Below are 26,260 nucleotides of genomic sequence, written 5' to 3'. Positions count from 1 at the left end.
GAGTAGACAAGAGCATCTTCACTTAGTCGGAGTAGACAAGAGCATCTTCACTTAGTCGGAGTAGACAATAGCATCTTCACTTAGTTGGAGTAGACAATAGCATCTTCACTTAGTCGGAGTAGACAAGAGCATCTTCACTTAGTCGGAGTAGACAAGAGCATCTTCACTTAGTCTGAGTAGACAAGAGCATCTTCACTTAGTCGGAGTAGACAATAGCATCTTCACTTAGTTGGAGTAGACAATAGCATCTTCACTTAGTTGGAGTAGACAAGAGCATCTTCACTTAGTCGGAGTAGACAAGAGCATCTTCACTTAGTCGGAGTAGACAAGAGCATCTTCACTTAGTCGGAGTAGACAAGAGCATCTTCACTCAGTCGGAGTAGACAAGAGCATCTTCACTTAGTCGGAGTAGACAAGAGCATCTTCACTCAGTCGGAGTAGACAATAGCATCTTCACTTAGTTGGAGTAGACAAGAGCATCTTCACTTAGTCGGAGTAGACAAGAGCATCTTCACTTAGTCGGAGTAGACAAGAGCATCTTCACTCAGTCAGAGTAGACAAGAGCATCTTCACTTAGTCGGAGTAGACAAGAGCATCTTCACTCTGTCGGAGTAGACAAGAGCATCTTCACTTAGTCGGAGTAGACAAGAGCATCTTCACTCTGTCGGAGTAGACAAGAGCATCTTCACTTAGTCGGAGTAGACAAGTGCAACTTCCACCAGTTTAACTTCAGTTTGGCTCAAAGTGTAGGAGAGATTGAGTGCATCACTACTTGTCTTTGTGAGACGTATTGACATGTTGAAAGCAGTGAGCTGTCTGTTCAAACGACTAGCACACAGCTCAGACACCCATGCATACCCCAGAACATACCACCATGTCCCCTAGTCCAGAACAGACTCAGGGAAATGCACAGTACTACATAGAGCCATGACTACATGGAACTCTTTCCCACATTAAGTAACTCATGCAAGCAGTAAAATCAGATTTAAAAACAGATAAAACAGCGCAGACTGTGAAGAGACACACACACACACAGGCACATACACAAGCATACTCACACACACGCTAGCACACACACTCTACACACGCACATTTGAATAATGTTGTACAGTGGTATAACACATATTGTGTTGTAGATATGTAGTGGTGTACTGATGTTATATGATGTACTGCTTTATTTAATGTTTCTGTTTGTTTATTGTCTGATGTGCCTTAATGTTTCTGGATCCCAGGAAGAGTAACTGCTGCCTTGGCAGACGCCAAAGGAGATCCGTAGATCAATAAATTCCTTGCATCTCTGCTGCTACTGCTGCTGCATCCTGTGATTTTCTATCCATATGGGAGGATACAAATACAAAAATAAATAAATAAGGATGATTATTTCAAAAGCCCAGCTAATAAGTAACGCTGAGTTATGGTTTTCCTCCACAGCTGGCCACCTTGTCATCCCCAGGTCCAAGCTCCAGAGCTTTAGCGGCAGGGCCTTCAACAGAGTTTGTCGTAGGATCTGGAACTCCCTTCCTCCAGCCATCCCTGACTCTGAATCCATCACCATCTTTGTCCCCCCCCCACACACACACACACACACACACACACACACACACACACACACACACACACACACACACACACACACACACACACACACACTACATAGACACTCTTCTCTCTACCATACTGAGCACCACCTAACACAAACCCTTCCCTAAACCGGGTTCGTATTGAAACCCCAACCCTACCCTACCCATACACTGATACTGTACATCCCACTCATTCCCTTCCTTGAGCCCACCCCTCTCTTTGTTTATGTTCTTGTTTAGTTTGATGTTGTTTTGTTTTGACTCCTGTTTTTTGTTTCATTTCTAAAATTGTAAAGTGACTTTGGGTCCTTGGAAGAGCTATATGAGTCCCATGTATTATTATTATTATTATTATTTTGAAACATCATCAATTGTTTAGTTTTTTTCACAGGTATGCACTGGAGCTCACCCAGCAAGGCCCAATGGCTATAGAGCCTGGATAGTCTCTGACCCTCTCCTGTAAGTGTAACGATCGTCTAAGTCGTCCTCCTCATCGGATGAGGAGAGGCGAGAAGGATCGGACCAATATGCAGCGTTGGATGAAGACATAATGAATTTATTTAGACAAGATGAACACGAAGCACACTTGATAAATTACAAAATAACAAAACGACGTAGACCGACCTGAACATGAGAACTTAACAAACACCGAAGAACGCACGAACAGGAACAGACTACACAAACGAAACAGTCCCGTATGGTACAAACACTGCCACGGAAGACAATCACCCACAAACAAACAGTGAGAACAGCCTACCTTAATATGGTTCTCAATCAGAGGAAACGTAAAACACCTGCCCCTGATTGAGAACCATATCAGGCAAATACAATTAACCCAACATAGAAACACATAACATAGAATGCCCACCCAGCTCACGTCCTGACCACTTAAACACATACTAAACAAAGGAAATAAGGTCAGGAACGTGACAGTACCCCCCCCCCCCCTCAAGATGCGGACTCCAGCCGCAAAACCTGAACCTTTAGGGGAGGGTTTGGGTGGGCATCTGTCCACGGTGGCGGCTCTGGCACTGGACGTTGTCCCCACCCCACCATAGTCAATCCCCGCTTCCGTAGCTTCCTCCCAATGGCCACCCTCCAAATTATCCCACCTGGATTAAGCATTTGCCCCTGTACTGAAAAGCTTTCCACAATTTTATTCAATAAAGATGTCAGGTCACACAGATACAGCATTTTTCCCATAATTTGGTCAAACTGTATGAGAAGTAAGTATTAATGCATCCATTCCATAGTCTAAGGGTTTATGTTTGATAATCCATTCCGTTCCACACCGGCCCTGCTCTCCTGTTCTCAGTGGGGTCTGTTTCTCTCACATACCCAACCCCTCTCTCTTCCCCTCTGTGACACTCACAGCTGTGTGGCACCACGCTTGGTGAACTCCAGTCTGTCACCTGGGTGTTTCAGGGTCCCAGTTTAGCATCTCTGATGATTCAGATAGGTTAAAGCAGTTAAGTAGCCTAGGGACTGCAGGGACTGTTCCTATACACTTTCATGATCTAATTCTCACTACCTTGTTTCAGCTGAGGATAAAAAGCTGTTTTGCATCAACCACATGAACACAATTTGAATTTGATTAAATGGTGAGATGGATCAAATAATTTAATTTTAATTATTAGTTTGTCAACAGTTGTATTAATTATATTATTTAATATTGTCAGTCATTCACTGCTACTCATCACACACAATGTTATTGACAGACCATATTAATGGTATGTGTTGGTAATATATATAACACATTTTTCAATAATTGCATTCAACAATGAGTCCTTAACTAAAATAACAAATTGCTCTATCAGGTTTCTCATACTTTAGTATGTCTTGATTATAATTGTTTATAGGGGAGAGAGTTTAAGAATGTGTTTTTATCAGGTGTGTCTATCAAAATTAGTGTTGGGCGTAGTAGTTCAAATCTACCCAAGCATAACTTCTACTTCTAACACTCACCTGCACTGGATACAACAAGCTGAAGGTAAAGGTTTGGAGCATGTTGATTATACATGCAGTAGTAGTACTTCTACTGTAGACTCACTAAAGAGCAAGATCAGTTCTAGTTATGCCAGTTCCATCAGTACAGTGTTTCTACAAGGGAACAACTTCCAGACTGAAGAAACAGCAGATTATTACTGTGTCTGTGAGACACGGTAATACAAACCATGCCCAGAGATGTACAAACACCCATCCTCCAGGGAGTCATTGTAACTTATGATATGGACGTATTCAATTAAATAGAACAGAGATGCTTCTCCTCATCAAATTGGTAAACAAATACAAGCCCATTGTTTGGCAATTATTCTCCTGCTATGAATTGATGGTATTCTAATTGATGTCTAAACTATCAATGAACTCATTCATGAAGATCAAAGCACTGTACAAAGAAATATGATATAAAAAAGATATATGCAACAATAATATATATTATTTATATCATAATATTTTGTATCTTTTTGATAGTACAGAGCTTAGATCTTCTTGTTCGGTATTGGCCACATTTATCATATGAACGATTAAAACTTTAATGAGTGGAGACAATTAACACTGATGGGTTGTGAAACAAAAAATATTAACAGAGTGTAAGGCTCATTGTATCACAGTCCTGCCTAACATTATCCTCCAGTTTAAGTCTGGCTTTTTACATGGACAACACATTAGAGTATTTATAGCTTGCACAGTTATTAAATATTTTCCCCCACTGATATTTCATGAACTATATATATCCTCATCTTATGCAAATTTCACCTAGCCCTTCTTCCTTTCTATCCCTCTTCCTCCCCCTATATAAAAAGCTCTCTGTATCTGAGAGTCCTAGTACGTCCCTCTGAGTCCTGGAGTAGAGAAGAACAGCTCTCACCAGTTCAGCTTCAACACAAACCATGTTCCCTGCATCCCTACTGCTGTTGCTGCTAGCAGCTGCCTCCTGTGAGTTCCTGCCTATAGTCTGATCAGTATAACTTGTGTTGCTGTGATACTGATGTGACTCCTTGATTGATCTGACCTGTCAATCCTCTCCCTCCTCAGGTGTCCACTGTCAGATCGTACTCACACAGGCTGAACAGTCAGTCAAGGGGACCCCCATGGGATCCCTCAAACTCACATGTGCCTGTAGTGGAATCACTCTAAGCAGCAGTTATATGCACTGGATCCGCCAGGCACCTGGAAAAGGACTTGAATGGATCATTTACTATTACTCTGATAGTAACAAGAGCAATGCCCAGGTAGTACAGGGCAGATTCACAGCATCAAAGGACAGCACTAATTTCTATCTGCACATGAGCCAGTTGAAGCCAGAGGACTCTGCATTGTATTACTGTGCTAGAGATTCACTATGGTTAAACTAATGAGAATAGCCGTACAAAAACCATCTGCTAGAGAAAGGAAGGATGTGCACAGACACACAGACACACGTATGGTATGACCAGTAGACCATGACAAGGGGATACATGAGGAACAGTTCTAATGATGTATCAAATAATAACACAACAATACACCTGTTAAATACATGGTGCTATTGTTGTTGATGCACCAACAGGGGGCACTCTCTCTCCATATGAAAAAATAAAGACCAGTACTGATGAATGCTCTGCTTAAGTGTCTTAAATATGTTTTATCCACCACAAGTAGTAATACTTTAATGTACTGTTTCATATCCCCCCTTTACATAAAAAAATATAGCTATTTCTTAAAAAAAAAAAAAAATTCACCTTTATTTAACCAGGTAGGCTAGTTGAGAACAAGTTCTCATTTGCAACTGCGACCTGGCCAAGAATAAAGAACAGCAGTTCGACACATACAACACAGAGTTACACATGGAATGAACAAAACATACAGTCAATAATACAGTGGGAAAAAAAGAAAACAAAGAGTCTATATACAGTGAGTGCAAATTAGGTAAAATAAGGGAGTTAAGGCAATAAATAGGCCATGGTGGCGAAGTAATTAAAATATGTCAATTAAACACTGGAATGGTAGGTTTGCAGAAGATGGATGTGCAATATAGATACTGGGGTGCAAAAGAGCAAAATAAATAAATACAGTATGGGGATGAGGTAGATAGATGGGCTGTATACAGATGGCCTATGTACAGGTGCAGTGATCTGTGAGCTGCTGTGACAGCTGGTGCTTAAAGCTATTGAGGGAGATGGGAATCTCTAGCTTCAGTGATTTTTGCAGTTCGTTCTAGTCAGTGGCAGCAGAGAACTGGAAGGAAAGGCGACCAAAATAGCATTCTGTTTTAGGGGTGACCAGTGAGATATACCTGCTGGAGCGCGTGCTACGAGTGGGTGCTGCTATGGTGACCAGCGAGCTGAGATAAGGCGGGGTTTTACCTAGCAGAGACTTGTAGATAACTTGTAGCCAGTGAGTTTGGCGACGAGTATGAAGCGAGGGCCAGCCAACGAGAGCGTATAGGTCGCAGTGGTGGGTAGTGTATGGGGCTTTGGTGACAAAACGGATGGCACTGTGATAGATTGCATTCAATTTGTTGAGTAGAGTGTTGGAGGCTATTTTATAGATGACATCGCCGAAGTCGAGGATCGGTAGGATGGTCAATTTTACGAGGGTATGTTTGGTAGCATGAGTGAAGGATGCTTTGTTGCGAAATAGGAAGCCGATTCTAGATTTAATTTTGGATTGGAGATGCTTAATGTGAGTCTGGAAGGAGAGTTTACAGTCTAGCCAGACACCTAGGTATTTGTAGTTATCCACGTATTCTAAGTCCGAGCCGTCCAGAGTAGTGATGCTGGATGGGCAGGCAGGTGCGGGCAATGATCGGTTGAATAGCATGCATTTATTTGTATTTGCGTTTAAGAGCAGTTGGAGGCCACGGAAGGAGAGTTGTATGGCATTGAAGCTCGTCTGGAGGTTAGTTAAAACCTTTCTGGACTACCCATCCCGGATCCGGGATCATTCTCATCAGAAACGCTGACTAGCATAGCATAGCCTAGCGCCACAGGGATATAATATAATTTCATGAAATCACAAGTCCAATACAGCAAATGAAAGATAAACATCTTGTGAATCCAGCCAATATTTCCGATTTTTTAAGTGTTTTACAGCGAAAACACAATATATATTTATATTAGCTCACCACAATAGCCAAACACACAACGCCATTTATTCACCGTAAAGATAGCTTTCACAAAACCCACAAATAGACATAAAATTAATCATTAACCTTTGGACAACTTCATCAGATGACAGTCTTATAACATCATGTTATACAATACATTTATGTTTTGTTTGAAAATGTGCATATTTAGAGCTACAAATCCTGGTTTTACATTGTGAATACGTAGCCATAATGCACAAAATTGCCCGGAGATATTTTGGACAGTCACGTTATCTAACCAAAGAACTCATCATATAATTTACTAAAAAATACATGTTGTACAGCAAATTAAAGATACACTGGTTTTTAATGCAACCGCTGTGTTAGATTTAAAAAAAATAACTTTAGTACAACGTACAGCATGCACATATTTTGAGACAGCGCCCACCAATTCTCTGCCTTGTTGGAGCCAACATAAACCGCAAAAATACGAAATAACATCATAAATATTCTCTTACCTTTGATGATCTTCCATCAGAATGTAGTGCAAGGAGTCCTAGTTCCATAATAAATTGTTCTTTTGTTTTAGAATGTCCATTTCTTCTGTCGAATTAGCAACTTTGGCTAGCCATGTGGAGCGCACATGTCCAAGAACTCTTGGCGCATGGAACAAAAAATTCCAAAATTCACAATAAACGTCGAATAAACTGGTCAAACTCGGTTGAAAATCCATCTTTATGATGTTTTTATCATATGTATCTAATAAAGTTAGAGCCAGAGCATTTCGTCGTGTATACCTAACGCATTTCAGAAGACAATGTGGGGTTCCCTGGTGCGCAGTTGAATACTGCCAATAGGGCGGACCTGTCACTCCAAAAGCTCTCATTCGGTCTCACATCAAGCTAGACACCCCATTCAACATTCTACTGCCTGTTGACATCTAGTGGAAGGCGTATGAAGTGCATACAGATCCATAAATATAAGGCAATTGAATAGGCAGGCCCTGACACAGAGCCCCATTTTCAGAATTTTCACTTCCTGTTTGGAAGTTTGCTGCCAAATGAGTTCTGTTTTACTCACAGATATAATTCAAACAGTTTTAGAAACTTCAGAGTGTTGTCTATCCAATAGTAATAATAATATGCATATTGTATGATCTAGAACAGAGTACGAGGCCGTTTAATTTGGGGACGATTTTTTCCCAAAGTGAAAACAGCGCCCCCTATTTCCAAGAGGTTAAACCATTCATAATGATGCTGAATAAATAACAACTATTAAAGGTTAAACCATTCATAATGATGCTGACTAAATAACAACTATTTTGAGTGATTTGAAAATAAAAACATAAGAAAGGCTCATACATAGGAAAGGCTCATACAACTGCCAGGAACACAAATAGACTTCCTTGAAAGAACAGAAAGACTGCATGTACGAAAGCAACACACGCACACACACATGTACTGTATATAAATACATATAAACAAAAATATTTTTGTGATTTGATTTTCCTATGTATGTCATATGGTTGTGTAAAGTTTGGCGTGCCACTTCGCATTTCTTTAATAGGGTTACTACACACACAATATATTTTCCAACTATTTCCAATAGATTGGAATTATGTCATGTCTTAAAAGTCATACATTTTCGTTGAAACGTAGGTTTCTTTTCTAATTTGTTGATTATTTGGTAACTTAGATCAGTGGTTCACAACCAATGTGCCGCTTAGCTATACCACAGCCTCTGCCATAGAAACAAATGGAGCATGGTTCCAGTTCAAACCATTCAAAACTAAAGACCTATTTTACCATAGCTAAAAATGTTTATTTCTGGAGCAGATTCGTGGGATCTTTTTCACCCTAAAGTCTAAGCCTTTTAGGGTGACACTATTTGACACTATTTGTCATGCCAAATAGTGTCCCCCGGCCAAGCAGTGTCCCCCTTTACGTCAAATCATATCAAATTGTATTTGTCACACACGCCGAAAACAGCAGGTGTAGACCTCACAGTTAAATGCTTAATTACAAGCCCTTAATAAACAACAATGCAGTTTTAAGAAAATACCCCCCCCCAAAAAAACGAGATAAGAAAAACAAATAATTTAGGAGCAGCAGTAAATAACAATAGCAGGGCTATATACAGAGGGTACCGGTTCAGAGTCAACGTGTTAATGTGCGGGGGCACCGTGTCGAGGTAATTGAGGTATTTGATTAGATGTTCAGGAGTCTTATGGCTTGGGGCTAGAAGCTGTTTAGAGCCTCTTGGACCTAGACTTGTCGCTCCTGTACCCCTTGCCGTGCGGTAGCAGAGAGAACAGTCTATGACTAGAGTGGCTGGAGTCTTTGAACATTTTTAGGCCCTTCGTCTTACACTGACTGGTATAGAGATCCTGGAATGCAGGAAGCTTGGCCCCGGTGATGTACTGGGCCGTACTCACTACCCTCTGTAGTGCCTTGCGGTCAGAGGCTGCGAAGTTGCCATACCAGGCAGTGATGCAACCCGCCAGAATGCTCTCGATTGTGCAGCTGTAAAACCTTTTGAGGATGCCAAATCTTTTCAGTCTCCTGAGAGGGAATAGGTTTTGCCATGCCCTCTTCACGACTGTCTTGATGTGCTTGGACCATGTTAGTTTGTTGGTGATGTGGACACCAAGGAATGTGAAGCTCTCAACCTGCTCCACTACAGCCCCGTCGATGAGAAAGGATCTCCGATCCACCTTCCATTTTCCATTTGTTTTGTCTTGTCTTCACACACACCTGGTTTCAATTCCATCAATTACATGTTGTGTATTTATCCCTCTGTTCCCCCCATGTCCTTGTCCGGTATTGTTTATTGTAAGTGCTTGTGCATGTTATGTCTGGTGTGCATCGGGTTTTGTACCCATTTATTGATTGTTCTGTTTTCCGGTGGGTTTTTATTATTAAACTGCGCCGTTGGAAACACAGTTTTTGCTCTCCTGTATCTGACTTCTCTGCCACCAGTACGCACCCCTTACATGTAGTCCACAATCATCTCCTTTGTCTTGATCACGTTGAGGGAGAGGTTGCTATTCTTGCACCACATGGTCAGGTCTCTGACCTCCTTCTTATAGGCTGTGTCATCATGGTCGGTGATCAAGCTTACCACTGTTGTATCATCAGCAAACTTAATGATGGTGTTGGAGTCGTGCCTGGCCGTGCAGTCATGAGTGAACAGGGAGTACAGGAGGGGACTGAGCACGCACCCTTGATTTGAGGATCAGTGTGGCGGATGTGTTGTTACCTACCCTTACCACCTGGGAGTGGCCCTTCAGGAAGTGTAGGATCCCGTTGCAGAGGGAGGTGTTTAGTCCCAGGGTCCTTAGCTTAGTGACGAGCTTTGAGGGCACTATGGTGTTGAACGCTGAGCTGTAGTCAATGAATAGCATTCTCACATACAGTGCCTTGCAAAAGCATTCATCCACCTTGGCATTTTTCCTATTTTGTTGCATTACAAACTGTAATTTAAATAGATTTCTATTTGGATTTCATGTAATGGACATACACAAAATAGGCAATTGGTGAAGTGATCTGTCACATGACCTCAGTATAAATACACATATGGAAATAATATGGCACCACAACAAACCTGCCAAGAGAGGGCCGTCCACCAAAACTCACGGACCAGGCAAGGAGGGCATTAATCAGAGGCAACAAAGAAACCAAAGATAACCCTGAAGGAGCTTCAATGCTCCACAGCGGAGATTGGAGTATCTGTCCATAGGACCACTTTAAGCCAAACACTCCACAGAGCTGGGCTTTACAGAAGAGTTGCCAGAAAAAAATAAAAAAATAAGCACATGCCTTTTGTTCGCCAAAATGCATGTGGGAGACTCCCTAAACATATGGAAGAAGGTACTCTGTTCAGATGAGACTAAAGTGTAGCTTTTTGGCCATCAAGGAAAATGCTATGTCTGGCCCAAACCCAACACCTCTCATCACCCCAAGACACCATCCCCACAGTGAAGCATGGTGGTGGCAGCATCATGCTGTGGGGATGTTTTCATCTGCAGGGACTGGGAAACTGGTCAGAATTTAAGGAAAGATGGATGGCGCTAAATACAGGGAAATTCTTGAGGGAAACCTGTTTCAGTCTTCCAAAGATTTGAGAATGGGACGGAGGTTCATCTTCCAGCAGAACAATGATCCTAAGCATACTGCTAAAGCAACACTAAAGTAGTTTAAGGGGAAACATTTACATGTCTTTGAACGGCCTAGTCAAAGCCCAGACCTGAATCCAATTGAGAATCTGTGGTATTACTTAAAGATTGCTGTACACAAGCGGAACCCATCCAACTTGAAGGAGCAGTTTTTCCTGGGGGGGGGGGGGGGGGGGGGGGGGATTCTGGGATAACGGTGTTGATGTGGGCCATGACAACACTTTCAAAGTTTTTCATGGGTCTGTAGTCATTTAGGCAGGTTACCTTAGTGTTCATGGGCACAGGGACTATGGTGGTCTGCTTGAAACATGTTGTTATTACAGGCTCAGACAGGGAGATGTTGAAAATGTCAATGAAGACACTTGCCAGATGGTCAGCGCATTCTCGGTGTAACGATCGTCTGTTGAATTAGGTGTGGACCATAGCGCAGCGTCGTAAGTGTTCATGTTATTTTTATTTAAACAGAACACGAAACAAAATAACAAAAGAAAAAGAATGAAAACGAAACAGTCCTGTCAGGTGTAGCAACACAAAACGGAAAACAACTTCTCACATAATACAGGTGGGAAAAGGCTACCTAAGTATGGTTCTCAATCAGAGACAAAGATAGACAGCTGCCTCTGATTGAGAACTACACCCGGCCAAACACACAGAAATAGAAAACATAGACCACAATACATAGAACGCCCACCCAAACTCACGCCCTGACCAAACCAAAATAGAGACATAAAAAGGATCTCTAAGGTCAGGGCGTGACAGTACCCCCCCCATAGGTACTCCGGCCGCAAAACCTAAACCTTGGGCTTGGCCCACTTAGGTGGCGCCTCTGGAGCGGGGAACCTAGCCGCCGACCCCGGACAGGAGGGCGACTCTGGCAGCTCCGGACAGGAGGGCGACCCTGGCAGCTCCAGACAGGAGGGCGACCCTGGCAGCTCCAGACAGGAGGGCGACCCTGGTAGCTCCGAACAGGAGGGCGACCCTGGCAGCTCCGGACAGGAGGGCAACCCTGGCAGCTCCGGACAGGCCGCAGGCACAGGACTCACCAGGCTGGGGAGACACACAGGTGAGGAGACACACTCTAGGAGCATGCACACTCTAGGAGCATGCACAGGACTCACCAGGCTGGGGAGACATACAGGAGGCCTCTTCCTAGGCCGAGACACCGGATACACTGGGCTGTGGGGGCGCACTGGCGATCTGGTGCGTAGCCTTGGCACCACTCTTCCAGGCTGAATGCCCACTCTAGCCCGGCACCTCCAGAGCGCAGGCACAGGTCGAACCGGGCTGTGGGGGAGCACTGGAGCTCTGGTGCTTAGCCCTTGTACCGCTCCTCTTGGCTGCAAGCCCACCTTTGCCCGGCATGTGCAGGGAGCTGGAACAGGCCGCACTGGGTTCTCCTGGCGAACTGGGGAAACCGTGAGAGCCGGCACAGGTCTCACTGGGCTGTGGAAGCGCACTAACTTCTTTCAGCTAGGGAGCAGAATTTTTATGTTTGGAAAAATAACGTTCCTAAGGTAAACGGACTATTTCTCAGGTCCAGATGCTAGAATATGCATATATTTGACAGATTAGGATATAAAACACTCTAAAGTTTCCAAAACTGTCAAAATATTGTCTGTGAGTATAACAGAACTGATTTTGCAGGCGAAAACCTGAGGAAATCCAACCCGGAAGTGCCTTTTTTAAAATTGGTATCCCTGTTTCATTGCCTTCCCCTCCTCCATTTAAAGGGGTATCAACCAGATTCCTTTTCCAATGACTTCCTCAGGCTGTGACCAGGCTTTAGACATAGTTTCAGGCTTTTATTTTGAAAAATGAGCGAGATTTATCAAAACAAGTCAGGTGTCCTTTGATTAGTTCCTGCGCGCGAGAGGGGTAGCTTGACATTTTCTTTCTCTCTTTTATTGAATAGGTTACCGTCCGGTTGAAATATTATCGATTATGTATGTTAACCCTCCCGTTGTCCTCCTATTATGCCTAGCACACAGTGTCCCACCCGGGTCACCCTGTCCCGTCTTGGCTAAAGGCCCAGTGGGCACAAGTGTGACAGTATGGGTGTGAACAGCCTTTGCAGATGTATTTCTTACACCTGCAGCACGCGGTGTGTGTCTTGGCGTCCTTCTTGGGTGGGCAGAGCTGACACCTCTTCCTCTTACTCGCCTCCAGCCGGGCGGCCGGGGCTGGGTCGGAGGCGGCGGCCGGGCCGACGGCTTGCTCAAGGGCTTGCGGACGAGCCTCGGCGGATACACGCTCGCCCCGTATGACTTTGACAAGTGCTGAGGCGGCTTCGGTGCGGGGGAGACGCTGCCTTCTTTGGATCAAGGGCTTCACGAGCGCCTTTCCGAGCTGCTCCAGGAACACCCTCCTCTTGTTCCGCTTCCCGGGCATCCAGTCGGGGTTGATCTCTCGCCATATGACAAAGGCGTTGTAGGAGGACACGTCGAGGATGTTGTGGAAGATGACCAGGGGCCAGCGGGCGGTCATCCGTCTGCAGCTGTAGGTCCCGACCACCTTGTCTAGGTTGTCCACGCCGCCCTTGTTGCAGTTGTAGTCTAGGATGAGGGCCGGCTTCCGGTCTCGGCGATCGCTGACGTCGGGCTCCGCGTGCCACGTGCTCAGAAGCAGCACGTTCTTATTTCTCTTTGCCAGGTAGGACACTAGAGTGGCGGTGGGCGTGAAGGCGAACCTGGAGGACGAGACCTGTCTGCCCTTGGACTGGAGCAGCGCGGGAGGGAGCTCGGGCTTGTTCTTTCGCACCGTGCCCACCATGGTGAGGTTCCTCTCGAGGAGCCGCTGCCCGAGTTCGTAGGAGGTGAAGAAATTGTCACACGTGACGTTGTGACCGGCCGGCAGTCCCTCGGTCAGATCGAGGACGACGCGCGCGCCCTGGTTCTTCTCGGGGCATCCGCCGGCCGCCTTGCCGGTGTACACTTGCATCTTCCAAGCGTAGCTGGACTTGGCGTCGCAGGCCACCCACGACTTGATGCCGTATTTGGCCGGCTTGCTGGGAATGTACTGTCGGAAAGGACAGCGTCCTTGAGGGGAGGGAGAGGAGAGGGAGAGGGAGAGGAGATTAGCAGGAGATTAGCAGCGTCATGAGTTACCGGCTCACCATCGGGGCGCACTGCGTTTACGTTACACGCAGCCGCCGCCGCCGCCCGTGCCACTGCCCATTGCTACTGCTGCCCATTGCTACTACTGCCGATTGCTACCGCTGCCCGTGCTACTACTGCCCGTGCTCTCTACGCTACGCGTACATACACAGATACATTGACTGCTACCGCTCTCTATGCACAGATACATAGACTGCCCGTGCTCTCTACGCTACGCGTACGTACACAGATGCATAGACGGTACCTCTGAACGGGACCAGTTGTTCGTCCACCGTCACTTCGGGCCCCGGGTTGTAGAGGGCCTGCAGCCGCTCCTCCCACAGGTCCCACACCTCTCTCACGGCCGCCAGTCTGTCTGTGGCGAGTCTCGCGGGTCTCGACTGGCGGTCGTCGAATCGCAGCAGCCTCGAGTACTTGTGAAACGCCTTGAGCGGCATGGTGGCGCGGAACACGGTCCTGCCGCTCTCGGCGTCCCACAGGCTGGCCGCGGCCTCGCCTCGGGACCTGTAGACGCCGGCTAGGATCAGCAGCCCTACGTAGGCGCGCAGGTCGGTGGAGTCCATGGGTCGCCAGCCGTCTCCGTATTTTCTCACCCCCTGCAGATTGGTCATGTCCACGATGATCCTTTCTATCGCCGGTGTGACAAACAGCCGGAAGGCGGACTCGATGTCGAGCGCTCGCGACGCGGCGTAGGCCGTGGGGCCCGGCGTCACGGCGGGGCAGGGCGGGCGGATGGCGCGGGGCCGGTCCGGGCCGCGATAGGCCGCGGAGGACCATTTGATTTTGCCGTTTTTCGACAGCAACGTCTCCCTTTCTCGCTCTGGCTCTCTGGCTCTGTCTGGCTCTCTGTCTCGCTCTCGGGCAGCGGCCGCGTCTCCCTCCGGCTCTTCCTCCGGCTCTTCCTCCGGCTCTTCCTCCGGCTCTTCCTCCGAAGAGGAGCACGACCGCGAGGCCGAGTCGTCTCCGTAGTCGTCCGCGTCGCGCTCGGGGTTGTATTCCTCACCGTCTTCATCTTCCGAAACGTCCTCCTCTTCGGAATCGCAGTAGTCTTCTTCGTCTTCTTGGTCGACGCTGGAGGATATCTGTTCCAGGACCTGAGCCGCGCTGAAACCGGGACTGCGAGGCGTCGTAGGCGGAGGCAACACGCTCGACGGGGTCGTATTCCTCGTCGCCGTCGTCCTCGTCGTCGTCCTCATCATCGTCCTCATCTTGTTCTTCTTGTTGTTGTTGTTGTTGTTCTTGTTCTTGTTGTTGTTGTTGTTCTTCTTCTTCTTCTTCTTCTTCCTGACAATATTAGTAGGCTCTCTACGCCCTGCTTACTGTCGTAGGCGGAGGGCTCACGCTCGGCGGGGTCGTATTCCTCCTCGTCGTCGTCCTCGTCGTCGTCCTCATCTTCTTCTTCTTCTTCTTCTTCTTCCTGACAATATTAGTAGCCTCTCTACGCCCTGCTTACGGTGGCCACGTGAATGGGACGAGGCACGCGAATGGACGAGGCGCGTGGTCGGCCCTGCCTGCTCCTTCGGCCCTTCGGCCCTTCGGCCCTTCGCCCCTTCGGCCCTTCGGCCCCTTGGCCCCTTCGGTCCCATCCGGGACGCTCGGCTGGCCTACCCGCGTGATAGCACCGAGGTCGTGCACAGAGTTGATGGGGACAACTGGTCCCTGCCGGGGTCACTCCGACCCGGCCCAGACAGAGGGGAACAACTCCTAACACAGGCCCCGGGTCACTCCGACCCGGCTCAGACAGGGGTAGGAGGGGAGGGCTTACAACATACACCTTGCTAACGCCGCAGGGGTCACTCTGACCCCAGGCCCCCGGAACAGAGGGGAACAACTCATAACGCAGGGCTTACAACAGGGCTCGGGTCACTGTGACCCGGCCCAGACAGGGGTAGGAGGGTTACAACATACACCTTGCTAAACGCTGCCGGGGTCTCTCTAACCCACACAGACACTGGGAATCGACTCGTAACGCTGGCCGGTGGTCACTCTGTCCCGCCGAGGCAAGGGGAAGGTTGTCTAACAACAGCCATACCCGAAAGACACATTTTCCACAACCAAGGGAAAGTAGTTTGTAGGGGGGCGTTTTTAGATTCGATATCCAAACTCACACGGGGCCCAAGGGCCCGTTGCGGGGACAGAGGGCCGTATTCGACACAGGCCCTTGCCCGGAATGTTGAGCGTGTCAATTTTGGGGCAGGACCTTTTACTAGTATCCAGCAGGTGGTGGTGTTGGGTCACTGTGACCCCGGCCTGCCAGGGTCTCTCTGACCCACACAGACACGGGGGAAGCGACTGGTAACGCTGCCGAGGGTCACTCTGACCCCTCTGACGTCACTATGACCCCGCCCACACAGGGGCAGGGGCAGGAGGGTTACAACATACACCTTGCTAACGCCGCCGGGGTCACTCTGACCCCTCTGACGTCACTATGACCCCGCCCACACAGGGGCAGGAGGGTTACAACATACACCTTGCTAACGCTGCCGGGGTCACTCCGACCCACACACAGACACGGGCAATCAACTCGGAACTGCCCGGGGTCGCTCTGACCCGCCGAGACAACGGGAGGGTTATTACATTCATTACTTGCACCACACTACCACCAAGTGGATACTAGTCAAACATCCTGCCCCAGAATTCACACACGCCACATTACGGCCAAGGGCCCTGTGTGCGAAGTGACAGGCTGTCCCCGATTATCAACTAACTATTTCCTAAAGTATTGTAAAACTATAGAAATAACATATCTGTTGTTTAGGACCACTGTGTCTGGTGAGCATGATAGTAATCCTAACCATCCTGTCACCCGGTGTGTTTCGGCAGGTACCTTCCCGTCGCTCCCCCCTACTGTTGGTTTCATGTCCTTCTTTGTCCGATGTAGGTGATAGTGGCTGCACTTCGCCCCTGTCTATTGGTTTGTCTCTCATACACACTGTCCTAGTCTCTGGCTAAATATCTCTGCGTCTATAATATACGCACCTGGCATAGGCTACAATATGATACTCTGTCTCAGTCTCACAGAGTGCATTCGGGAGTTGCTTGCTAGGGCTGACTAATTGACCATGTCTGTCAGGGGTATGTGCTACATTTCCATCCCAATGTAAACACTAAGTTGTGCCTGAAATAGAGTTGGGAAAGTGATGCATAGTGCTACCCCTCGTCTGTGTAAGTGCTGGGAGTGCACAGTCTATCCTATGTGGGATACGAAACACTGCGAGGTATGCCTTGCATAGTAATGACTGAAAGACAGGTGTAGGGGTAGAGATGAATAGTCAATGTAACAACAGGCACTGAACTGGGAGAAGGGCTGTTGAGCTTTTTATTCATATTCTGTGTCATCAGCACATGCTGTACAGTGAATGTGTAACGATTTGAAATGAGCCTCAGGTCTTGGTAGCTGGCAGTGGAGTCCATGTCTTGAGGGCTGGCTGTTCCGTCAATGGCTGTGGTCACTGGCCACATAAGGCTATGGGGACCATGTCCAGGTTGGATCGGTGTCTTTCCACTTGTGTGTGTAGTGTGAATAGGATGGTGATGTTCTCTTTTTAACCTTATCGCATCTATACTTTGCTTACTCTTCTCCTCTCCTCGCTGACTTGACGGGGGATTGTGATGCGTGATGGAGCAGCTGCCTTGGTTCAATGTGAACATGTCTCACGGGATAGTCGCACAAACTTTTCACTCTCGGGGAGACGTAGCACGCCATGATGGCTAACAGGGCGTCGAGATGGTGGTAGTGCGTTAACGGCACATACATGGGTCTGGTGAAGAGACTGTCCGTTGGGCCTATAGTCACATCGCCACCTTCGGCGCTGTCGGCTCTCACGTTCACACGGTCCAGCTTTTCCTTCTCGTAATCTGTCAGGGTCCTGTCCTTCAAGAGGAGGCAGTCGTACCAGGCCGCCATAGCCTTAGTAAGTCTGCGGTTACCTGAGGTGGATGAAGGAGTTACGAGGGTAGGATAGGATAGGGGCTAAGCTTAGGTTGTCCTAACAGTTTGATTAGAGTGCGAAGATAGTTGTAGTTGCTGTCAGAGAGCTATTTGCAATATTTGCAGAGGTTTGCAATGTCTCTGTTGAAACCTCTATAACCAACGTCGTGTTCTTTCTGTGTGTATGGCTAATGGACTGATATTACCCCCTGACTGTGTGAGGACTGGAGGCTCTAAGTACATCTCAGCAAATTGCCTGTGTGTGGTGGGATGCTGCCTATACCCCTTCTTCAAGAATGAGTTTCTTGACACTGTAATGGACTGATATTACCCCCCTGACTGTGTGAGGACTGGAGGCTCTAAGTACATCTCAGCAAATTGCCTGTGTGTGGTGGGATGCTGCCTATACCCCTTCTTCAAGAATGAGTTTCTTGACACTGTAATGGACTGATATTACCCCCTGACTGTGTGAGGACTGGAGGCTCTAAGTACATCTCAGCAAATTGCCTGTGTGTGGTGGGATGCTGCCTATACCCCTTCTTCAAGAATGAGTTTCTTGACACTGTCTACCACTGTCCTAGCTGCAATGTTGCTCTGGTTGTAATAAAGAAGTGACGATTACCGCTAATATGAACCGGACACTGTATGGGTTCTCATCGCCGTACACACCTAACATTTGACATGTGCCTATTTACAATGTATGACTTTCTTTGAACATGTGTCAATAAAAATTCACCAGACTCTCAGTACATTGTTCCCTTGTCATTTATTCACATACATAGCAAAACTTATGAGGGGTATGGTCAAGTGAAACAGGATAGTGGGCCACTGGGTTGGACAATAGTTCCCTTGCTGTCGCCGACGTATCATTCGGTTCCGTGATCTAATAAGGAACTAAATATAAAATAAGCCACGTGTAATATAACAAGTGTTTAGAATGACACGTAGGGTAGGGTCTATTCTTGAGGGACTGCATGCAAGGTTGGCGTCATGTCTTCCCAAGGCCCCAGTACAGAGCATCTGCTTCTCTCTATTGCTGGTGAGCCCTGAGGGGCTGGTGACTGCCTGTGTGGCTCTGCGTTCCCCTTTAGCCTTCCCCCACAAAGTCTCAGCCCATACAGCCGAGGGGCAGAGGCCCTTAAATGAAACTCGACTGTGAATTGTAAGAGTTGATGCTTCTGCTGAAGTAGTCACGAGCTGTGGGGGGGATGGGCACGGTCTCGGGCATGTCTCGTGGAGCATCAACCGTGGTGGCTACTTCGTGCTTCCCCTTTAGCACGGTTGACGTCAGCACCATGGTCACCACGTACATGATGTAGATTATGATGTTGAACACTGCGATAGCGCACTCCATGTTATGCAACCTTTGTGCGTCTCTGATCATAGGTTGGTAAAGCAGCTCCATGCAGCCCGCGATCACAGCCATGAACAGCTCAATGTTCATCATGATGAGGCACGCAATCACGGTCCTGGTGCTCCTGACGGCCTCTGGACGCCTGTAGGGGCCTTCGGAGTCGTCCATTTTGCGCTTGCTCTTGGAGGCGAAGTAGCTGAGTACTATGCTCACCACCATGGCAAGACAGCCGAGCGTGATGAGGGCAATCCCCGAGTGGATGTACGCGTACTCGTAGTCAGGTCTGCCTTCGGAGGAGGAAGTCGTACTCGAGTCTGAGTTCTGCCTGCATGTGGTCCTTGAACCATGCTTGTTGTTGATGAAGTACAGAATGTTGTTGGGAATGGTAAGAAACCCCACGGTGAGAGATGTGATGACAGCAATGGAGGCTCCCAGCTTGCCCCTGAAACGGGCCGCGCTCAGTAGGGGGCCGTTTGGGACCCATAACTTTCTGCTGTTAAACAGCTCCTTGCTCCCGGATATCAGAGACTCAACGCCTCCCATCATTGTTTTTTTGCGATTCATATCTCTAATCTCTAACAGGGGATCCCTTGATCCTTGATCCCAGCTTCTGCTTTGTACTTCTTTACTTACTGACGGTGTAACTTAGCCGTGCCACTTTCTGTTTCTCACAAAGGGACAGGGTTTTCACAGCAGCAACCTACCGCTCATAGAACATTTAATACAATGAAGCTCCAGGACCCTGCGATCGAGTTCCGGGGCTCCGGTGGTGAGCTGTGTGCCAAGTCTACAGCCGACCACCGTTGGTACAAGGTTAAGGGAATCACCAGAACCCTAACTTCTATCATGTGCTGCAGGAAGCGCTCAACCGGGCACAATATGATAAGCATGGATCTGTTCACCAGGGTTGTGAAGGACCTGAACGCCAACCCCGAGAGCTCGCTCGAGTGGCTGCCTGAGTACCTAAGAAACCTTAACGCGCCCGATTCCAAGGGGTCTGCGTTCAAGGAAGCGCTGCTGCAACTGTTCAGGTGTAGAGCCCTGACTCCAGACGCCTGCAGACGCCTGTGGGATAGGAGCCGTATGTCCACAGGCATAGGCGTTGCGGTAGACTCTCAGTGCAAGGGCGTGTTCAACGGAAAGAAGAGACTGTGCGACGTAGGCCCCGTATCCCGCCTCATTCTCACGCAGCTCGAGGCTCTGCGTCTTGCTCCCATTTGCGCAGGCCTCAAGGTTGCCGGTGTGCCAACGCCCGATAGGTCCCGTAAACCCGGATCCTACACGTACCACAACGGCTGTACGCGGGGCTGCAAGTCCATCCACTGCACATGGGGCTTCTACACAGAGGTGGACCTAGTGGCCCACGACACCGTGACCGGAAACGTAGCACTGCTGGAGCTTAAGACCAGAAACAAAGACATTCTTGACCAGGCCACCTTGTGGCGATACAACACGCAACTGTGGCTTACGTGGCTGATGTTCTCGCTCACGTACCCCAGCATGGCAGAGCGGTCTGCTGCGTATCTGGTGATAGTCAGACCAGGCACCAACCAGGTTACCATACGGAGTTGTTTAAGGCCAACGATCTCTAAGACTATGCGCCGCAAGTTCCCGTGGCTGAACTGTTTCTGCTCCCAGGTGCTCAACTGTCTGGCTCCTACGTGTGTGAACATGAGAGTCGAGAGACTCGAGGCCAGCGGAGCGTCAAATGCAAGGGGAGAGTCCTCCCGATTAGAGCCCACCGATCTGTGTTACAGGAACATACTTTTCAACCAAGCGAAAGTGAACACCAGGAAGAGTGTACCGGTGACAATCACCCGAGAAGTCGATTCAGTCTCTCCTGTTTGGAATCGACCAGGGTAAAGAGTACTAAACGCACATCTAGTGTCCTTGCTAGCACCGCAATAGCTCCCTTGCAAACCATCCAAACAGGGCTCGCGTGTCGCCAGCACTAGAGCAGTTCGTTGTAGCAGGGCCCATTGTCTCCAAGCGAGGGCCGAGAGCTCCAACCGTACAGCGGGACCCAGGGCTACATATTGCCCGGTTCCACTGTGCCTCTAGACAAACTTTCGACCTACTCAGTCCCGCGCCCGTTCCACTGAATAACACATTGACCGAAATGGGGTTGAAACACAAGGCCATCCACGCGATGCTCGCAAACCCTCACCTGGCGCCGTTTGAATTGATCGACAAACCGTGGCAAAAACAGGATTGGACTCTGATAGACCATCTCATGGTAATCCACAAAGTGAAGGAGACTGACTATATCTGGGATGATCCTCAGACGTCCATAGTTAGCATGGCCAGAACCCTGGCGAGTTGTTACATCTCGGAAAGGACAGGCAGTCAGTGTGTAGTCCTTGTAAAGGACGGAGCGAGAGCTCCTAAACCTGCTGTGAGGGAAATGAGACTAAAACTATACACCCGCGCCTCACATTGACTTCTGTAAGCGTAATCTGTGCGCCATAGAATACACCATGATGAAGCTTTTGGCCGACATGGGTATGAAAAACAAGTTGTTTCTAGTGACCGGCGCCAAGGGAGACTCCTCTGAGGATCAGCTCCTAGAGGGAACCTCGGTCGATAACCTGGTGTCTTTCCACCAGAAGTACCTGGAGTACCAGGAGTGCCAGGACGACTGTCTATTCGCCGACGCGTTCGAAGAGCTGAACCCTCCTGAGTGTGAACTGTCAGACCTAGATGCCAGTTATGCCGACGGCTCGATAGACAGGCCTGAGGGACACGAGGGCATCTTTGTGGCAACCTTCGCGGACCCCGAGACTGTACAATTGTCTACGCTGAGAGACGCCTGTCTAGCGTGTACGGGCATAGAGGCCGACACGCTGCTCGTGGAGTTGGCAAACGTTCTGAAAGGTAGTGTGACCGTGTGCACAGGAGACTCGGACCTGGTGGCCGTGCTGACGGCTGGTGGCCGCGAGGGCATTACTATGAGGCTAGACAATAAGAGCTACCGCGAGGAGCGAGACATGCACATGTCGACCTTCGGGGAGCTGCTGTTTGACATTCCTGACAAGAACCCACCCAAGCTTAGGTTTATGGACTTGGCTTCGAGTGACGATAGGTTCCGAGTGCTCTGCGACATCGGCGCTGAGGACGAGTACCTGCTTCCGATGACTCGAAAGGAACACGACTCATTCGAGGTCATTCTGGACAAGCACGCTAACGTCAACTTTAAGACAACAGTAGCTATGCACCTGTACAGTGTCGGGATAAGGGGATCTCTCTACCGCACCTTCCTGTCTAGGTTTTTCGAGTCGAACGCCCGGGACAGATTGGATCAGTTGGGGCTCATGGTAGACAAGGGCTGTGTCAGTACAAAGGCGGTGTGTTACATCTTCGAAACGATATGCCCCGCATCTGACCAGAGTCCGCTATCCGGCTCCGAGTCGGCTACCCCGCCGTGTACCGGTGTGAAGAGGAAGATCTTGTGTCAGCAGGAGGACGAGGTCCCCGAGCCCTACCTAGACGACTGCGCGGAATATAGCGTGGCACAGAGCAAAGACCAGAAACGTGTCATGGGCGGCATCAAGCAGTTGAGTAATGCGTACAAGAACGGAATGGTACCGAGGGGCAGTTACGGTCGTTTCATGAGGATGAACCGAGCGGGCAGGCACTTTTACCTGCGTATCAAACCAGATGTAATCCGAGACGAGACGGAGCGAAGGGAAAAGCTCTTTTTCATGGCGCTGTGTGGCACCGATTATAACATAGTTCCGAGGGGACTGGGAATTAAGAGATTGATGACCGGAGTGGTGACCAACCACAAGGCCTTTTCCTCTTGGTGCCAAGAGATGAAGAGTCTACTCTGGAGAGTCGGGGGCGCTTCTTCTCAGGACTGCGACTATTACAAAATGGGTATGAAGCTGGCCGGGTTCACAAAGATCCCGGCGACGATCGGGGCTAAGTACTGGACCGAGGTGGATTGCCGATTAATGGCTAAGACAATGAAATACGTCTGCGAACTGTGGACCCTGAAGAACCCGAGACCTGGATCCGAGTACGGGTCTCTGTGTGCGACGGTATAGTCCGATTCGACTGCGAAGACTCACTCACAGTAGACGCAGCAATGTGAATGTACCTTGTGGTGACAATGGGATATTGATGTGGGATCTTAATGTGGAGTGATAAAGAAGAAGGCAGAACAGTGCACCAGTACTTAAGGACAGTGTGATCTACTACAAGTCTGTGTTGTGCCTTCTTCTTTATCACTCACATTAAGATCCCACATCAATATCCCATTGTCACCACAAGGTACATTTCACATTGCTGCGTCTACTGTGAGTGAGTCTTCGCAGTCGAATCGGACTAGACCGTCGCACACAGAGAACCCGTACTCGGATCCAGGTCTCGGGTTCTTCAGGGTCCACAGTTCGCAGACGTATTTCATTGTCTTAGCCATTAATCGGCAATCCACCTCGGTCCAGTACTTAGCCCCGATCGTCGCCGGGATCTTTGTGAACCCGGCCAGCTTCATACCCATTTTGTAATAGTCGCAGTCCTGAGAAGAAGCGCCCCCGACTCTCCAGAGTAGACTCTTCATCTCTTGGCACCAAGAGGAAAAGGCCTTGTGGTTGGTCACCACTCCGGTCATCAATCTCTTAATTCCCAGTCCCCTCGGAACTATGTTATAATCGGTGCCACACAGCGCCATGAAAAAGAGCTTTTCCCTTCGCTCCGTCTCGTCTCGGATTACATCTGGTTTGATACGCAGGTAAAAGTGCCTGCCCGCTCGGTTCATCCTCATGAAACGACCGTAACTGCCCCTCGGTACCATTCCGTTCTTGTACGCATTACTCAACTGCTTGATGCCGCCCATGACACGTTTCTGGTCTTTGCTCTGTGCCACGCTATATTCCGCGCAGTCGTCTAGGTAGGGCTCGGGGACCTCGTCCTCCTGCTGACACAAGATCTTCCTCTTCACACCGGTACACGGCGGGGCAGCCGATTCGGAGCCGGATAGCGGACTCTGGTCAGATGCGGGGCATATCGTTTCGAAGATGTAACACACCGCCTTTGTACTGACACAGCCCTTGTCTACCATGAGCCCCAACTGATCCAATCTGTCCCGGGCGTTCGACTCGAAAAACCTAGACAGGAAGGTGCGGTAGAGAGATCCCCTTATCCCGACACTGTACAGGTGCATAGCTACTGTTGTCTTAAAGTTGACGTTACCGTGCTTGTCCAGAATGACCTCGAATGAGTCGTGTTCCTTTCGAGTCATCGGAAGCAGGTACTCGTCCTCAGCGCCGATGTCGCAGAGCACTCGGAACCTATCGTCACTCGAAGCCAAGTCCATAAGCCTAAGCTTGGGTGGGTGCTTGTCAGGAATGTCAAACAGCAGCTCCCCGAAGGTCGACATGTGCATGTCTCGCTCCTCGCGGTAGCTCTTATTGTCTAGCCTCATAGTAATGCCCTCGCGGCCACCAGCCGTCAGCACGGCCACCAGGTCCGAGTCTCCTGTGCACACGGTCACACTACCTTTCAGAACGTTTGCCAACTCCACGAGCAGCGTGTCGGCCTCTATGCCCGTACACGCTAGACAGGCGTCTCTCAGCGTAGACAATTGTATAGTCTCGGGGTCCGCGAAGGTTGCCACAAAGATGCCCTCGTGTCCCTCAGGCCTGTCTATCGAGCCGTCGGCATAACTGGCATCTAGGTCTGACAGTTCACACTCAGGAGGGTTCAGCTCTTCGAACGCGTCGGCGAATAGACAGTCGTCCTGGCACTCCTGGTACTCCAGGTACTTCTGGTGGAAAGACACCAGGTTATCGACCGAGGTTCCCTCTAGGAGCTGATCCTCAGAGGAGTCTCCCTTGGCGCCGGTCACTAGAAACAACTTGTTTTTCATACCCATGTCGGCCAAAAGCTTCATCATGGTGTATTCTATGGCGCACAGATTACGCTTACAGAAGTCAATGTGAGGCGCGGGTGTATGTTTTAGTCTCATTTCCCTCACAGCAGGTTTAGGAGCTCTCGCTCCGTCCTTTACAAGGACTACACACTGACTGCCTGTCCTTTCCGAGATGTAACAACTCGCCAGGGTTCTGGCCATGCTAACTATGGACGTCTGAGGATCATCCCAGATATAGTCAGTCTCCTTCACTTTGTGGATTACCATGAGATGGTCTATCAGAGTCCAATCCTGTTTTTGCCACGGTTTGTCGATCAATTCAAACGGCGCCAGGTGAGGGTTTGCGAGCATCGCGTGGATGGCCTTGTGTTTCAACCCCATTTCGGTCAATGTGTTATTCAGTGGAACGGGCGCGGGACTGAGTAGGTCGAAAGTTTGTCTAGAGGCACAGTGGAACCGGGCAATATGTAGCCCTGGGTCCCGCTGTACGGTTGGAGCTCTCGGCCCTCGTTGGAGACAATGGGCCCTGCTACAGCGAACTGCTCTAGTGCTGGCGACACGCGAGCCCTGTTTGGATGGTTTGCAAGGGAGCTATTGCGGTGCTAGCAAGGACACTAGATGTGCGTTTAGTACTCTTTACCCTGGTCGATTCCAAACAGGAGAGACTGAATCGACTTCTCGGGTGATTGTCACCGGGACACTCTTCCTGGTGTTCACTTTCGCTTGGTTGAAAAGTATGTTCCTGTAACACAGATCGGTGGGCTCTAATCGGGAGGACTCTCCCCTTGCATTTGACGCTCCGCTGGCCTCGAGTCTCTCGACTCTCATGTTCACACACGTAGGAGCCAGACAGTTGAGCACCTGGGAGCAGAAACAGTTCAGCCACGGGAACTTGCGGCGCATAGTCTTAGAGATCGTTGGCCTTAAACAACTCCGTATGGTAACCTGGTTGGTGCCTGGTCTGACTATCACCAGATACGCAGCAGACCGCTCTGCCATGCTGGGGTACGTGAGCGAGAACATCAGCCACGTAAGCCACAGTTGCGTGTTGTATCGCCACAAGGTGGCCTGGTCAAGAATGTCTTTGTTTCTGGTCTTAAGCTCCAGCAGTGCTACGTTTCCGGTCACGGTGTCGTGGGCCACTAGGTCCACCTCTGTGTAGAAGCCCCAT

General features: G+C 48.9%; 1 protein-coding gene and 1 gene segment (V, D, J or C); one reads left to right on the top strand and one right to left on the bottom strand.

The window, feature by feature from the left end:
- LOC120034204 (immunoglobulin gamma-1 heavy chain-like) overlaps positions 1–26,260 on the bottom strand; it is a 596,842-nt gene that overhangs the window by 492,838 nt on the left and 77,744 nt on the right. The window lies entirely within an intron of this gene.
- Positions 4,415–4,943, top strand: LOC120034205. The segment is given in 2 exon segments: positions 4,415–4,517; positions 4,617–4,943. Coding segments are annotated over 2 exon segments (366 nt in total).

The sequence above is a fragment of the Salvelinus namaycush genome, chromosome 41 (assembly GCF_016432855.1).
Source record: "Salvelinus namaycush isolate Seneca chromosome 41, SaNama_1.0, whole genome shotgun sequence".
Classification (NCBI taxonomy): Eukaryota; Metazoa; Chordata; class Actinopteri; order Salmoniformes; family Salmonidae; genus Salvelinus; species Salvelinus namaycush.
Note: the sequence above shows the minus strand (reverse complement) of the source record. Positions and strands in the feature narration are given on the sequence as shown.